Raw genomic sequence first — 14,661 nt, 5'->3', positions numbered from 1 at the left:
CTTTCTCTATAATCCATTAGTTTCTTTTCATCCATTGTAGGGCACCAGATATAAGACCACAAAGCACAATCCCTGATCTAAGAGGCCATGGTCTACAAAGAACCCAACTCTACAACTAATTAGCAATGTCCTCTCAAAGAGGCACCGGAAGCACAGAGTGTCTCCAAGTGTTAGTCTACCACCTACCAATGTGTCCTTAACACTGCAGCCATGGGTTTCCTCGCCACGCTCACCTATAGCACCTGTAGCTACTACACTGCTCAGCTGCTCTCTTAATGCACCACTAGTGCCTCACTACCACAGCAGTGCCTTGTCATCCACTCTCCTAAGCTGTCCTCTTTCAGGGACTGAGTTCTCTGAGGACCAAGCTTGTCTCTTTGACTTCATATCTTTGTTTCCTTCCTAACACAGTATGTAGTGGACACAGTTGGACAATGGTTAATGAGCATAAGGACTGTGGGATCACAAAGGAAATTTTCATTAGCTATTCTTAGGTTAATGGAGTTTGAAAGAAAACAAAACGTTATCTGAGCTAGGTATCAGTAAGTTCCAAAGGTCAATGATGCTTCACCTAACCACAGTACTCTGCACTCGGCATCAACTGTAACACAAGATGGAAAGACAGACAAATCAGCAAAAGAATAAACATTTGAGCCAGGCATGGTGGTGCACACCTTTAATCCCAGCCCTCGGGAGGCAGAAGCAGGTAGGTGTCTGAGAGGTCTAGGCCAGCCTGGTCTACAGAGCTAGTTCCAGGAGAGCCAAGGACAAACACAGACAAACCCTGTCTCGAAAAAAACCAAAAAACAAAAAAAACCAACAAACAACAACAAAACCTTCTTCTTTTATAATCAGGCTTAGGTTAATAAATAGGCTGACCTTATATTTTTATTTACTACTCATTATTTTGTGATAGACTGAAAAAATCAGTGGGCAAGGTTGAAGACCATCATTCTTCATCTTTTTTCTTTATGCATAGTTTTCTTTTTTATTTTTACATCTCATTCAACATGTTGGGTTAGAATAGAGTCACACGCAGCTTGAGCTGGACTAGCCAGCCCTCATTTCTTATGAAATGCTAGAAGTCTAAAGAGTTGTTCATGGAAGCAGTTGAGCTGTAAATATAAAGATGAGTAAGATGAAAGCCCTGCTCTTGAGGAGCCTGTAGTCTTGTGGTGTAGCCCAACACCGAAAAAGATGGAATTTTAGTTACATAATAAGCACTTAAAAATGAGGTCAGGCTAGCAAACGCCACTGTGGGGAAGGGACAAGCTTGATCCCCAGACTCCACACGGTACAGAGAGCTCTTATAAGTTGTCCTTTGACCTTCACATGCACGCTGTGCTCATGTACACACACATACATACACACAGAGACCCGAGTAAGTAAAAACACTTAAAAAATAAAGCCATTGTTTTCTTTTTCCTTTTTTGCCCCCCACTCTCTCTCTCTCTTTCCAGAGCTGAAGGCTGAACCCAAGGTCTTGTGCTTGCTAGGCAAGCACGCTACCACTAGCTAAATCCCCAACCCCGAAGCCACTGTTTTCAAAAATAGAAAAAGAAAAAAAATGGAATGCCTAAGCTTGAAATTCATGAATGGAAAAAGAGTCTGTTCTATAACCTTTGGACCATTCCTTATTTTTTCTTGTTCTTGGCCCAAGCCATGTACATGGTAGGCACCAATGTTTCAGGTCAAAGAATGACCTCACAGGTACATATGCAAAAGGAAACTCATATCTAGGATGGAAACTCATGAAAAAGTGCTTGTCCTTTTTGAATTCCTTAGGTTGACAACTACCTCCTCTAGAATAAATATTACAAAAGGTTCCTCTTGTAGACACCTCGTCAGCCTGCTCCTGTCTCCTGTCCCCACCCTAGCTCCTTCTCTTGATTTCATAGAATTTTTCTGACCAGGTTGCCGTTTATGTAGATTTTACAGCCTGATTTTATCTTCCAGTATCCCAGCTTTCTGTGCACCATTATAGATGTTTCTATGGTAAAGAACTGTTTTAAAGAGATAAGGCAAAAAGAGATAGAGAAGGTTCCTATCTCTCATCTGGAGATGAGAGGAGCCTTGTGTCGGTCCTTGATTGTGATGGTATCTATGAACTGCTGAAAAAATGCCAGGAAGCTTCTCTACCCTTTCCAAGGCACTCATAAAATGTGAAAAAACATTCAGCTAGAAGGATGCAAATAACACAAACCAAACGCGGGATGCTTAGGCTGAGACTTAGCTACTACTCTATTTCCACGGGATGTGACTCTGAATATCTAACCAAGAAGTTTCAATGAATGAATGGTAGTACTAAACAGCAGTATTCTTACCTCCTTCCATACAACTTAGTTTTACTTTGCAATTTTAAAGTGTGTGTGTGTGTGTGTATGTATGTAGGTAGGTAGGTAGGTAGGTAGGTAGATGTACAGGTGAGTATAGGCCAGAAGAAACTGTCAGACCGTTGTGATCATCCCTACATGGGTCCTGGAAACCAAATTCAAATCATACACAAGCACAGTATACACTCAACCTCTAAGCCCTTCACTTCATATTTCTTCCAGGCATCATGTTCCTCCTTTTCTTGCTGCACGGCAATGAGCCTATTGTGCTTTCATTACCTTCGTTTCCCGCAGAAGACCCCACAGAGTTAGAAGAGTATAGGTTAGCAAGTGAGGCTCGCATTCTGCTCATCTCCCTTCCAGCCTACCACCGTGATTCAATAAGTTAAAGTAACCCCTGAAGCATGTACAATAGGGATGGTGCCATCTGCTTCCCAGAGATCATACTAAGAAAGAAAGCAACAATGCTCAGAGACACTACTTTACAACACATATTCAACGAACACACTACCTCCTGCTTCTGGACACACTATACTTCTTCTAAGTGCCAATCCTTTGAGAAGCCACCATGTGGAAGACAAAGCAGAGGCCAAAGGTCCTTACTTGGACATCTAGAGCTCCAAGATGAAGGTATAGTGAGAGACAGAATAATTTTAACAGGCAATTCATGTGACTGAATTACCTACAATGAAATGTGAGCATCAGGAGGCTTTCTCAAATGGGCCTTTTATTTAGAAGAGAAATGTTATTGGTCCAACTTAGAAATCCAAAAGGAAATTCCTACTTTGTTTTCATATCACTTCTGCTTTGGTAGAAAATGTTGATTCCTCGCTGTCTTCATATCTATAAACATAGGATCCCTAAATTCATTCTGTATTTTTCTTTTCTTTTGAGATAGGTTCTCATGTAACCTAGGCTGGCCTCCAACTTGTTAAGGATGATCTTGAATTTACTATAGATCCACCTGACTCATAGAGCAGATTACAGGTGAACACCAACACACCTAGTTGTATGTGGTGCTGATGGTTTAATCCAGAGCTTCTTGCATGCTAGACAAGTATTCTACAAGCTGAACTCCACCCCACTGTGCCATTTTCAATGTGGGTTTAAATAAGACAGTTTAATAAGTGTCATGAAAACATGGCTGTACTTCCTCCTCTAAACTCTTAGAGAACACAACAAAGCTGCATTATTTATTATTTAGCTTCTTACCTTGACTTTTTCACCATTAATCTCCACTGTCTTAATCATAAAATCAACTCCAATTGTGGCTCCTTGACCTGGGGGGAAAAGACCCTAAGGAAGAAATAATGGCAAGTAACATTTAAGTAAATCTTCATTAAGTGGCTTCTCCTCACTCCCCTCCCCCCACTCCCATCCTTTGACTGAGGTAAGAAGAGAATACTGAGGAAGAAGAGAGTGCTCTGCCTAGTGCCATGTTTGGAGGGGAGGAGAGTGGGGGTCTTGGAGGGAAATGGAGGGAGAAATGCTGACAGACGCAAACAGAAAGGAATGACAAAGCATGAGGCTGAGTGTAAAGGAGAGAATCTGAAAGGGGCGCCTTCAAATAGAAAACTAAGACACAAGGATAAGACTGGGGAGGAATGAGTCACCAGAATGACATCGGGATCAGAATGGGGAAAGAACAGATAAGACTGGTTAAAAACAAACAGGAAAGTAAGGTGTAGAGAACCTCCACTACAGAATCGCAATGAGAGAAAGACACAAAGCTCAGTTTTCCTGGACCCTCAGGACAACCACCAGCCTGAAACATACTGTACCACACACACACAAGGGCACACAGTCCAAATAAACACATACCAGAACACATAGTCCAAGTGGGCACATACACAATTACACACAGTCCAGGTGGACACATACACAATTACACACGGTACAGACAGACAATTACAGTACAGACAGAAACACACACCATGACACACAGTCCAGATGAACGATAAATGAAGGCATCAGAAACACAACAGAGTGGTAGCAGCAGCATCAAATCAGTAGGGAGCAGGTAACCCGAGACAAAGCAACCTCCCCCCCCCCCCGGCCTAGGCCTCAAACTCATTTGAGTCTGAGGTTGCTGTAAGCATGGAACAGGAGAAAGCTGCTTTACGTTAAACTGGAAACATGATAGTTTCAAGAGAATAGAGACATTAGCAAACTCTCAGGTATGATGCAGTATGCTTTTTCCTACAGGAGTAAGCTTAGGGAGAGGGTTGGGATAGCAAGGACCTCTACCAAGAAAAAAAAGTCTTTGCCTAGGGTCTTCCCTCTTCAGATGGCAGAATTCCAGGAATAAAGCAAGATGGGATTTATTAGCTCTTGCAGCTAAGACTGGGACATCTTTAATTAAATCCAGTCCCTAACAAGAGAGTTCTTTAATGAAAGTTTGAACTCAGAACACTGAGCTTCAAACCAAAAGCTTCATTGCATGTCTGCAAATGATGTAAATATAAACATTTGTAACTTTATTTACAAATATTGAATCAATTTTCACTTTTGACGTGGCTCAAACAGAAGGCTGCCAAACTTCAGGTTTATAGCTCTAGCTGTTTGCAGACTAGCAAAAGAAAAACAAAACAAAACAAAACAAAAAAAAACCCCCACAAATCCTTCCCTATGTCCTCTTCTCCGCACTTTGTTCCCCAAACCTTTATGCCTCAAAACTAGCTGAAATCAATTCATTTTAACTGCTTAGTAGATAACAAAAACATACATAATCCTGTCTATGAAATATAAACTTTATGGAGAATTGAAGGGATAGAGAGAAAAAAAGTAGACAGAAAAGAAAAATAAGAAACCCATGCTTGTGGATAAATTACTGATCAAAAGTAAAAAACACGTTCATCTTTCATGGGCGGATTCATCCCATGAATTTAAGGAGAATGGTCCCAAAGGATAGGGAACTGTGGAGAGATACTGAGCCAGGGAGCAGGAGACAGGGGCCCAGCTTTGCCAGTTTCATGCCTCAAGATCGTAACAAGCACTCCACTGGGCCCCTCTGGATCTGTATGAGAGGACTGGATGGAATAATCTCTACGAGACCTTTCAGTAAAGACACACAATCAAGCAAATTGTAATAACTCACTAAAAAGCACAACCTTTCTATATGGAAAGTGAGTAGGTATGTCCTCCTTACAGAGGCAGGAAAGACCGCTGAGGTTAGGAGATGTAAAGCCAGCTGGAGTGTCCTGTAACTCTCCACAGCATCTGACTGAACTCCAGGTGCTGGCTGATTATATGCTTTCATCAGACCAAGACTTGGTGAAAACATGGGCTCTTGTCTGCGGCCACTCAGCATGTGAAAAGCCTTGACATTTCCAGCAACTGTGGGCCCTAAAGTTGTTTGTGTTGTCCAAACTGTCACTCCAGTTTTCCACAGACCCACAGACTGCAGTGAAGGGGGGCTTGACGTTCACCAGCTTGTCATGTGCAGTGCGGAGACCTGGCAAGGGCAGGTGCGCAGCAGAGCCAGGACGAGCACCTGGACAAGCACCTGGGTTCCAAACCTTGAGTCAATGCTCTTTCTATGACACCAGGTCATCTTAAGCCTTAAAAGAGCTCATCTCAACGTTCCCAAGGTGCCTGTCACAAAAACATGCCATTTTCATAATAATCCAGAAAAGGGCATCATTTAGATTTTTACAGTGGGAAACAAAATCAACCTCAGAATGATTTTTCACTAATTTCTGTCCAAAAACAAATATGTGATCTTGACCAGTGATTCTTAAGAGGCCAACCTAGTAGGGGACTTGTACTTTCAGTTGCATTCAGGTTCTTTGCTGCCCTCAGCAAAGAGACTTAGACAAGCAGAATGCTTGGTTATAAACCAAAAGAGTTCACTTTGGATTTGGATGAGAACAGACATAGACAGGAAACTTGGGGTTTAATGTTCACTGGGTTTTTTAAATGAATATTTAGACTCTGTTTAATGCCCAGCCTCATGTGTTTAGATAATTTCTTAATCATCTGATCTATTTTTCACCCAAATCTATTTTGATAATGCACACTGAAAACAAAACCATCTGCCTCTTTTGTAAGAGGAAGCAAGAGGAGGTGTGGGAGAGAGGCCTCAGGACCATTCTACCTCAGGCAATTTAGAAAACCATTGGCTATAAACTCAAGGGAGCTTTCAAAGGATGCTTTAAGAATCTGCAACCTAAGCCAGGCATGGTGGTGCACATCTGTAATCACAGCATTCAGGGAGGCAGAAGCAGGTGGATCTCTATGAGTTCGAAGCCAGCCTCATCTAAAGCAAGTGTAGGACAGCCTGGGCTACACAAAGAAACCCTGTCTCGAGAAACAAACAAAACAAAACAACCTAGAGGTTGGCACTGGACCCAATCACCCATCCAGCAGATGGCCGCTAGAAAACAGGAGAGACAAACAAACCCAACCCCGGATTCCAGATCCCCTTACCTGAGTGAATCGCCGGACTAGGCACGTCTTTCCCACTCCAGCGTTGCCTATTAAAACGATTTTGAACAGGAAATCATAATCTTCCATACTCATTTACACGGCTGCAAGCAAACACAGACAACGATGAGAGCCTGAGGTGCCCCAGAGGGTCAAGCGGCACCAGCTCCTTCCCCACAGAAGCAAGAGGTCTGACTCATTTGCAACTTAAGGCTCCTCTCCGGTGACGCTGCCAGCGAAAGAGGAACACAGGTGTTTGGTCACGGGTGGACTTCACTCTCCCTGTCTACCTCGTGCTACGGAAAGTAAATAGTCCACAGGGCCATTCGCCTGGTGACCTTTGCTCCTCCAAGCAGTCAGGTCAGATCTTCAAGTGATAGATGTGTTTTCTTTTTATGTGGGAAGTCAGCAGCCAGGCTGAGCAGGAGTGCAGACAAGTAGGGAGAGACAAGAGCCACCCAGAGACTGAGGCGGTTAGTACGCTGTATATGTACGCCACTTGGGGAAGAAAACGACAGTCCCTAGGGGGCCAAAGGAAGGGGAGGAGATTAGCAAAGGCCCTCCAGTCTCATGCTGGGTTCTTGAGCACCGTACCAGTGGGAGGCCGTCTGTCCCATTTCCAGCTATCTGCTACCAGCCACGCTGGTGCTAAGCACCCTCTGATGGCACCTGTCTCCTGATTGCAATGAGCTGTGCTCTGTCCTCTCCTTTGCTTGGGATGTCCTCCTTCCAGATTTTTCTTCAAGATCCAAGTGTCCCAAAGTCCAGTGCAAACCTCTCATTCTCTCTGAATCTTTCACTAATCTTCCTCAAATAAAGTGATAAAAATAAAGTGATGACTTTTCAGAACCTCACTTGCTATACATGCTTGTTTAAATGTCTGCTTTATCCTTGAAGAAAAGGGCAATGTCTTTTAGCTCTACTTCCGAGCCCTAGGACAGAGTGACACTTAGTAAATGTCTACTCTATAGACGGAAAGAATTAACTAATGGGCATATTGCTTAGATGTAGGCATTTGCTTCTCCAGTTGTACTAAGAATATTACCATTGTGTAACTCAGAGGGTCACCAAGATTAAAAACAAAACAAAGAGTCTCCCAGAGAGCCTGATACCCACCAAGGCCCATTTGAACAAAAGCCATGATAATCCAAGTGGCTCCTATACCATACTGCCATTACCTGGACACATCTGACCCTAAGACCAACATGGAAAAAGCTTAAATAACAGCTATAAAATAAGCTGGGCATGGTGGTGCATGCCTTTAATCCCAGCACTCGGGAGGCAGAGGCAGGTGGATCTCTGTGAGTTCAAGGCCAGCCTGGTCTACAGAGTTGAGTTCCAGGACAGCCAGAGCTGTTACACACCCTGTCTCGAACAAACAAAACAAAACAACTATGAAGTAAAGGAACATCTCAGTACTCAGGAGACTGAGGCTAGAGGAACTTTGCCTTTGAAGCCAAATAGCTACAGAAGGAGAGTATCTCAAACAACAAATGAACAGACAAGGTCAAGAATTAATTCTACCTAAGAGCTGAGATCACCGTCTTAGGCAGAAGAGGCAGGATAGGCTCTGGAAGGAGAAGAAAAAGGCAGTGAAGCCTGGAGAGAAGGGTTCTTAGGGAAGCATCAGGCTTAATCCTACCAGCAGACTTGCACGTGCAGACCCCAGTGTGTGGAACCTACCATGTAAGGTGATTGGTGTGTAGATTTGCACACTCCATGAAAGATGACTGGCAACCAAGTAAACACAGAGGCAACTGCTCATAGGATTCTGTCTCGTGTCAATGGAACTGTGAAGGATGAACATGTGTCTGTGCGAGAATCTGAGCCCATAAACAGTGGCTCCATGGCTGTATGCCTTGCACTATAGTTGGCCCTTTAGGTATATTTCCTCATTTTCAGTAGTCCACGGAGCTAATGTTGACTAGTGTAATTTGAGTAAACTGAGGGGAAACCAAGGTTGGCTCCAAATCATAACACAGCCAGACCTCAAGGGAATTCTAACTGTAAAAACCAAACAGACCAAGGTTCAAATCCTGGCAGTTGTATTTTCTCAGTCTGTGCCTTTGGGCAAATGACTGTCTTCCCCACTAACACTTGCCCACTCGCAAAATGGAATGCATAGCACTATGTTATGGGATTGTGATGGCTGACGAAATCAGAGGCCTCAGGACCTGTCCTTGTCTTGCTAAAGCAAACTCCTTAAGATCGTTCTCAAGTTTCCTGTCATGTGCTTTCTGTCTCTATTGCTAGAGTCCCATGTCACCACCACCTCACAATCCTCACGACATGCACTGCGGTCCCCCCGCTTCCAGACCACCATGGGCAGGCCTGCTTTTTCTCCTCAGACTTTTCTGCCAAGAAGAAGAGTCCCACAGCCTCCTGTCACCTCCCCCAACCCAGCTAACTTTCACTTCTGCTTTAGATCTCAGCTGAAGCATCACATCCTTTAGCATGGTTCTCTGGCCTGAGAGGGGGCCTGGGCCCCCTGACTTCTACTTCCATAATGCCTTCTTCCTCTTACACAGTGTTACGCACCATAATTTACTTATGTTAGTGATGTATATCTATCTACACCTGTCCACCATCTCCCAGCATCTCAAAAGCGTGTGTGCACGGTATGTGTGGCTGAGCCACGGTCCCATGATCAACGCCATCATCACCACCCTCTCCATCATCACCACCCTCTCCATCATCACCATCCTCTCCATCATCACCACCTTCTACATCATCACCACCCTCTCCATCATCATCATCCTCTCCATCATCACCATCCTCTCCATCGTCACCATCCTCTCCATCATCACCATCCTCTCCATCATCACCATCCTCTCCATTGTCACCACCCTCTCCATCATCACCATCCTCTCCATCATCACCACCCTCTCCATCATCACCATCTTCTCCATCATTCCCATCAGCTCACAATATTAACTACTTAACCTCACGACAGTCCCTGAGGCAGGCAGTGTTGATGTTTTTGAATTGACAGATAAAGATATGGAGGCATAAGAAAAGTTTAAGAAAAATATCATGAATTACCTCTAGATTTAGTGTGACATTCAACTGAAACTGCTTTAAAATATTATTCCTTTAGCTCCTTCATCTAGTGTTCCTGGTGATGACAGGTCCCAATATGAATTTTTAAGGAAATTTCTTTGTGAATACTTTTTTCTCTAAAAACATTTAAGAATGTCTTCTTTATTTGATGGTCCATAGTATAGCATATTTCATGTATTCTTAATTTTAAATTTTTAACAAAATAGGTTTCCAAATCATAAGCACACAGCACTGAGCTCCTACAGTTCATAACTAGAGGAACTGAGAGTCCAGTTCAAGCTTGGCTCAGTTGCCCAGTGGTGACTTTCAGGAGGCCCAGTGCATGAGAAGAGCTCAAAAAAAGATGAGATGGGTTGAACAATAAAGGGTGGACCCTTCACACTCGAGCCTTCACTTTCCTAGTCCCCCTCCGATTCCAAGGTCAAAATCCTTTCTTACTATATCATACTGCTTAAAGCAGAATCAATGCTAAACTCCTGATAAATCTTAGGGAGATAGTATGCCACGTAAAAGCTTGCCATTAAAACCCAAAAGAAGGCAGCATATAGTAATCCCAGAACTTGGAAGGCAAAGGCAGGAAGATACCACTGCAAGTTCAAGACAAACCTGATCTAACATTGTGAATTCCAGGCTAGCTAGCCAGGGCTGCATACAGAGATTCTGTCTCAAAACTGAAAAATTAAAAGAGGAAAAGAAGCCTCAGCACTGAGCACAAGATAGCAAGGAGGCCTGAAGCTGCGCGGACCAGGCATCATCACATGCATAAGTCATAACTGGAAACACGGGCTGGGCTACATCTGTTGCCTGCGCATAGATGGTTTGACAAACTTATTTCTAATTTTTGCCAGATATCAAAGAAACAAAGCAAGCAATACTGTGTGTATGTGTGTGCGCGCGCGCGCGCGCGTGTGTGTAAATACAGAGACCTGAAAATCTACGCTCCTGAAGGACGATTATCAATGCCGAATTTATATCCTTCTGTTATGAAGGAAAGAGAGGCCCAATCACATCATTCTTGGCTCACATGATTACCACCAAACTACAAAACAAAGGTTAAGACACACTTTCTATAAGAAATTAATTTTACAAGACGGCCGTGGTGGTGCATGCCTGTAATCCTAGCACTCAGGAGGCAGAGGCAGGCAGATTGCTGTGAGTTTGAGGCCAGCCTGGTCTACAGAGTGAGTCCAGGACACCCAAGGCTACACAGAGAAACCCTGCCTCAAAAAACCAAACCAAAACAAAGAAATTTACTTTATGCCTTTAATTCCAGCACTTGGGAGGCAGAGGCAGGCAGATCTTTGTGAGTTTGAGGTCAGCCTTGTCTACAAAGTGAGTCCAGGACAGCCAGGGCTACACAGAGAAACCCTGTCTCCAAAAACCAAGGTGGGGGGAACTAACTTTAATGCTTTGTTAAATATTTTTATTTTGTGTATTTAGACTTGAATCCCGAGTCTCATACATGTTAATTATATGTTCTACCACTGAGCTACATTCCAACTCTGAACATTTTGTTAAATGAACCTCTTGAGGCAAACAGGTTTTGTCTCTGTACAGTTGCAAGCTTTGTGTGGTTAAGACAGGACTGTGCACTCCAAGTTACAGGCTCGGGTGACTGTCCCATTTCTAAAAGAAAACTCCTTATCTCCCTGGGGAAATCCTCTCTTTATTTATTTATTTATTTATTTATTTATTTATTTATTTATTTATTTATTTTTTGTCCGTAATATAAACAGCCAAGGCATTGCTAATCACTGTGATGAGACAGTAAGGGGACACCCCAGAAGCAGGTTGCCCCAGCCCAAGAGTGACAGTCAATCATATCCTGTCTACAGAACAAGCAGGTTGCAAGATATGCCACTGACCAAGCATATTATAGCAAGTTTCCATTCTGCTAACAACAGCAGTAATAGATGACTGACACTTGTGGCTTACTGTGGACTGGGCCTTCTCCATGTATTTACTCACAGGATTCACATAACAATGTTCTGATGTAGGTACTCTTATCACCTAAGAGCCATTTGACTCAAAACAGAACACTGCTGCCTCCACTCTTGTGATTGGCAGCGTCTATATATCTGTCTGAAGTTCAGGTGAATGGTCCCCATGCCTGCTGAACACAGTGGTCTAGAAAGCCCTTGCTACTAAAGCATCAATCCCACACTCAGGGGTCTGCACGCTGACTCCAGACCATATGCTGGTGTTCACTATAGCTCCCTCTCCCAGCACACACTCCTCGGGAGCTAGACTTGGCTCCCCTCAAATACCACTCCCACAGCTCATTTGTCAAATAACAAAGTCCCCATTCACCCATATAACTAAGTGCCAGGCACACAAGGATGGGGAATTCTAAACAAATGGATGTGAGTGTGAGATTCAAAAAGGAAAAGAAAATGGATGAATAAAAAGAGGAAGGAACTGTTTAAAGATACAGGATACTAAATTTAGTGTGGTTTTAAAAGTTCAAAAGAAGATCATCCTGATAGATTTTGCAACATATATTATGTTTTTAAAAGTATCCTTTAAAACCCTATGCTCACTGGTGCCTATCCATGTATTTCCCTCTTTCTCTTTGGGGTTCAGTAAAACAGATCGTCTCAAAAGCCATGCTCCTTCCTCTATATTCAAAACCCTAGAGCTGTCCCCAGATATTTTGAGAGGACTTGTCTTTGCTCAAAAACTGTGTTCCTAGGGCCCATGGTAGATGACACCTGTAAGGTCACACCTGGAGTGCTAAGGCAGGACGCACACCAAAAGTTCAAGGCCACCCTAGGCTAAATAGTGAGACTTTGTCTCAAAAGAACTAGAAGTGAGAGGAAGGAATGGAGATAAAAAAGGAAAGAAGGAGAGATGGAGGAAGACAAAGAGAGAAGGAAGGAGGAAGGGGAAGGTAAGAATGTAAATCACATCTATAACCAAGCACTATGAGGGCTAAGGAAAAAAGTTGTCAAGAGCCATCCTGGGCTACATAGTTTAGGGCTAACCTGAGCTACAGAGTGAGCTTCTCAAGAAGGAAAGGGAGAGATGGAGGGAAGGAAGAAGGGAGGGAGAAAAGAAAAAAGGAAGGAGAAAAGAAAAGGAAAGAAAACTGTGTCTCAGGTCTTTTTCCCTTCCCAGGGCCTCAGCTCAGTCTATATAAATGCAGGAGACTGGTGAATAAGCACCAACCTCTATTCCCGAAAAGCATGTCTCATGAAATTGAGATGACACTCAAGTCCCTATCATTGAGTTGCAGAATAATAAATAAAATATGGGAAAGTATCCCTATACATGTTTTTGTGTTAACTCTTCTGTAAGTGCAGACAATGCAGACAGAAAAGGAAGGGGGAGTGCCTATAACCTCTTTCTTCTGGGTGCAATTAGTTAACATTTTATATACACTTTCTTATTTTAATTTGTTTCATTGTCAAATTGTGGACTAAGAAAGCAACAGTATCACAACAATATAGAAAGGTCTTTGGAGCCAGGCGTGGTGGCATACACCAGCACTCGGGAGGCAGAGGCAGGAGGATCAATGTGAGTTCGAGGCCAGCCTGGTCTATAAAGTGAGGCCAGGAAAGCCAAGGCTACACATAGAAACCCTGTCTTGAAAAACAAAAACAAACAAAGAAACAAAAGAAAGGTCTTTGTTGCTTTTGTTACTTTCAATTTGAACTAATGGTCTGCAGATGGAAATGGCCACCAGAGACACCCAACACTCGCCCAGTACTGTGAATGCTCAAGGTGAGAGGCAGTGTGTAAGGTGGCCTCCCAGTGACACCTCTGAGAAACTGTCAGTGCTGTAACTCAACCCAGAAGCATTAGATATCCTAAAAACTGACATAATTTAAAAATAAGAAACAGTAAACAATCAACATTGCTTAACCCTAGACTTACCAAGCATGACATAAGCTGGGAACTCTTTCTTCACATAAGCCTTTTAATATCCCCTGACACTGGGGTGCCATGGAACATAAGGGTGGTCAATGCTGTTTTATAGAATTTGAAATCAAAACTGCCAGATATAAGTCTGAGCCAGAGATGGTTTGGAAAGATGGCTTGTAGGTTAAGAGCACTGGCTACTCTTCCAGAGGTCCTGAGTTCAATTCCCAGCAACCATATGGTAGCTCACAACCATCTATAATGAGATGTGGTGCCCTCTTCTGGTGGGCAGGAACACATACAGGCAGAACGCTGTATACATAATACATCTTTAAAAAAAATACAGCAGCAAAAAAAAATAGAAAAAAAAATTTAAAAAAATTAAAAAAAAAATACAGCAGCAAGCCAGGATACCACTTTAATTTCCATTTCAGATTGTAATAAATATGTTTTATTTTCACACACATAACTTAATGTGTGCCTCCCAACAAATATTGTATGAGACACATGCATAAACTTCTGTATGTAGTGATGGGATGAGAGCCCAAGGCCCTGCACATCCCAAGCTACTTCTGCATAGCAATAATATTTTGAATATAAGTGTGGCCCAAATGTTATGAAGGACATTACACTAAAAACAATATTTCTCTAAGACTCAAAAGGGACAAAGTATCCTTTATTTTACTACCCAGGAAAGTGGGAGTGGTCAGGGTATCCTAGAAACAACCCTGTAGGTACAACACTCTAGGAGCTGTGTAGGAGACAGAGGGCACGGACAGGGCACGATAAACAAGAGATCGCTGGCAGATCCAAAAGTACTGAACACCAGAACAAAGGGCAACGAGTAGAATTTCAAGATGGTATTACTAGGCTGGAGTTCTCGAGACTCAGGGTGAGATTTCTGGGAGAGATCAAACTGGCAGCCTGGCCCTGCAGGTGAGGCCCCATCTCCCTGATGGCCCCTGAGCAGTGAGGATGTTGG

General features: G+C 43.1%; 1 protein-coding gene across 3 annotated transcripts in view; it reads right to left on the bottom strand.

The window, feature by feature from the left end:
* Rab30 (RAB30, member RAS oncogene family) overlaps positions 1-14,661 on the bottom strand; it is an 88,025-nt gene that overhangs the window by 6,218 nt on the left and 67,146 nt on the right. For all 3 annotated transcript variants that reach the window (XM_051148951.1, XM_051148952.1, XM_051148954.1), the window contains exons 2-3: positions 6,762-6,862; positions 3,546-3,629 (exon numbers count right to left, since the gene is read on the bottom strand). In XM_051148951.1, the coding sequence (XP_051004908.1) occupies positions 3,546-3,629; positions 6,762-6,854 (177 nt within the window). In that variant the 5' untranslated portion in view covers positions 6,855-6,862. The remainder of the gene's footprint in view (positions 1-3,545; positions 3,630-6,761; positions 6,863-14,661) is intronic.

The sequence above is a fragment of the Acomys russatus genome, chromosome 7 (genome assembly GCF_903995435.1).
Source record: "Acomys russatus chromosome 7, mAcoRus1.1, whole genome shotgun sequence".
In the NCBI taxonomy this organism is placed as follows: domain Eukaryota; kingdom Metazoa; phylum Chordata; class Mammalia; order Rodentia; family Muridae; genus Acomys; species Acomys russatus.
The sequence above is the reverse complement of the archived record's forward strand: the minus strand, read 5'-3'. Positions and strand labels throughout refer to the sequence as shown.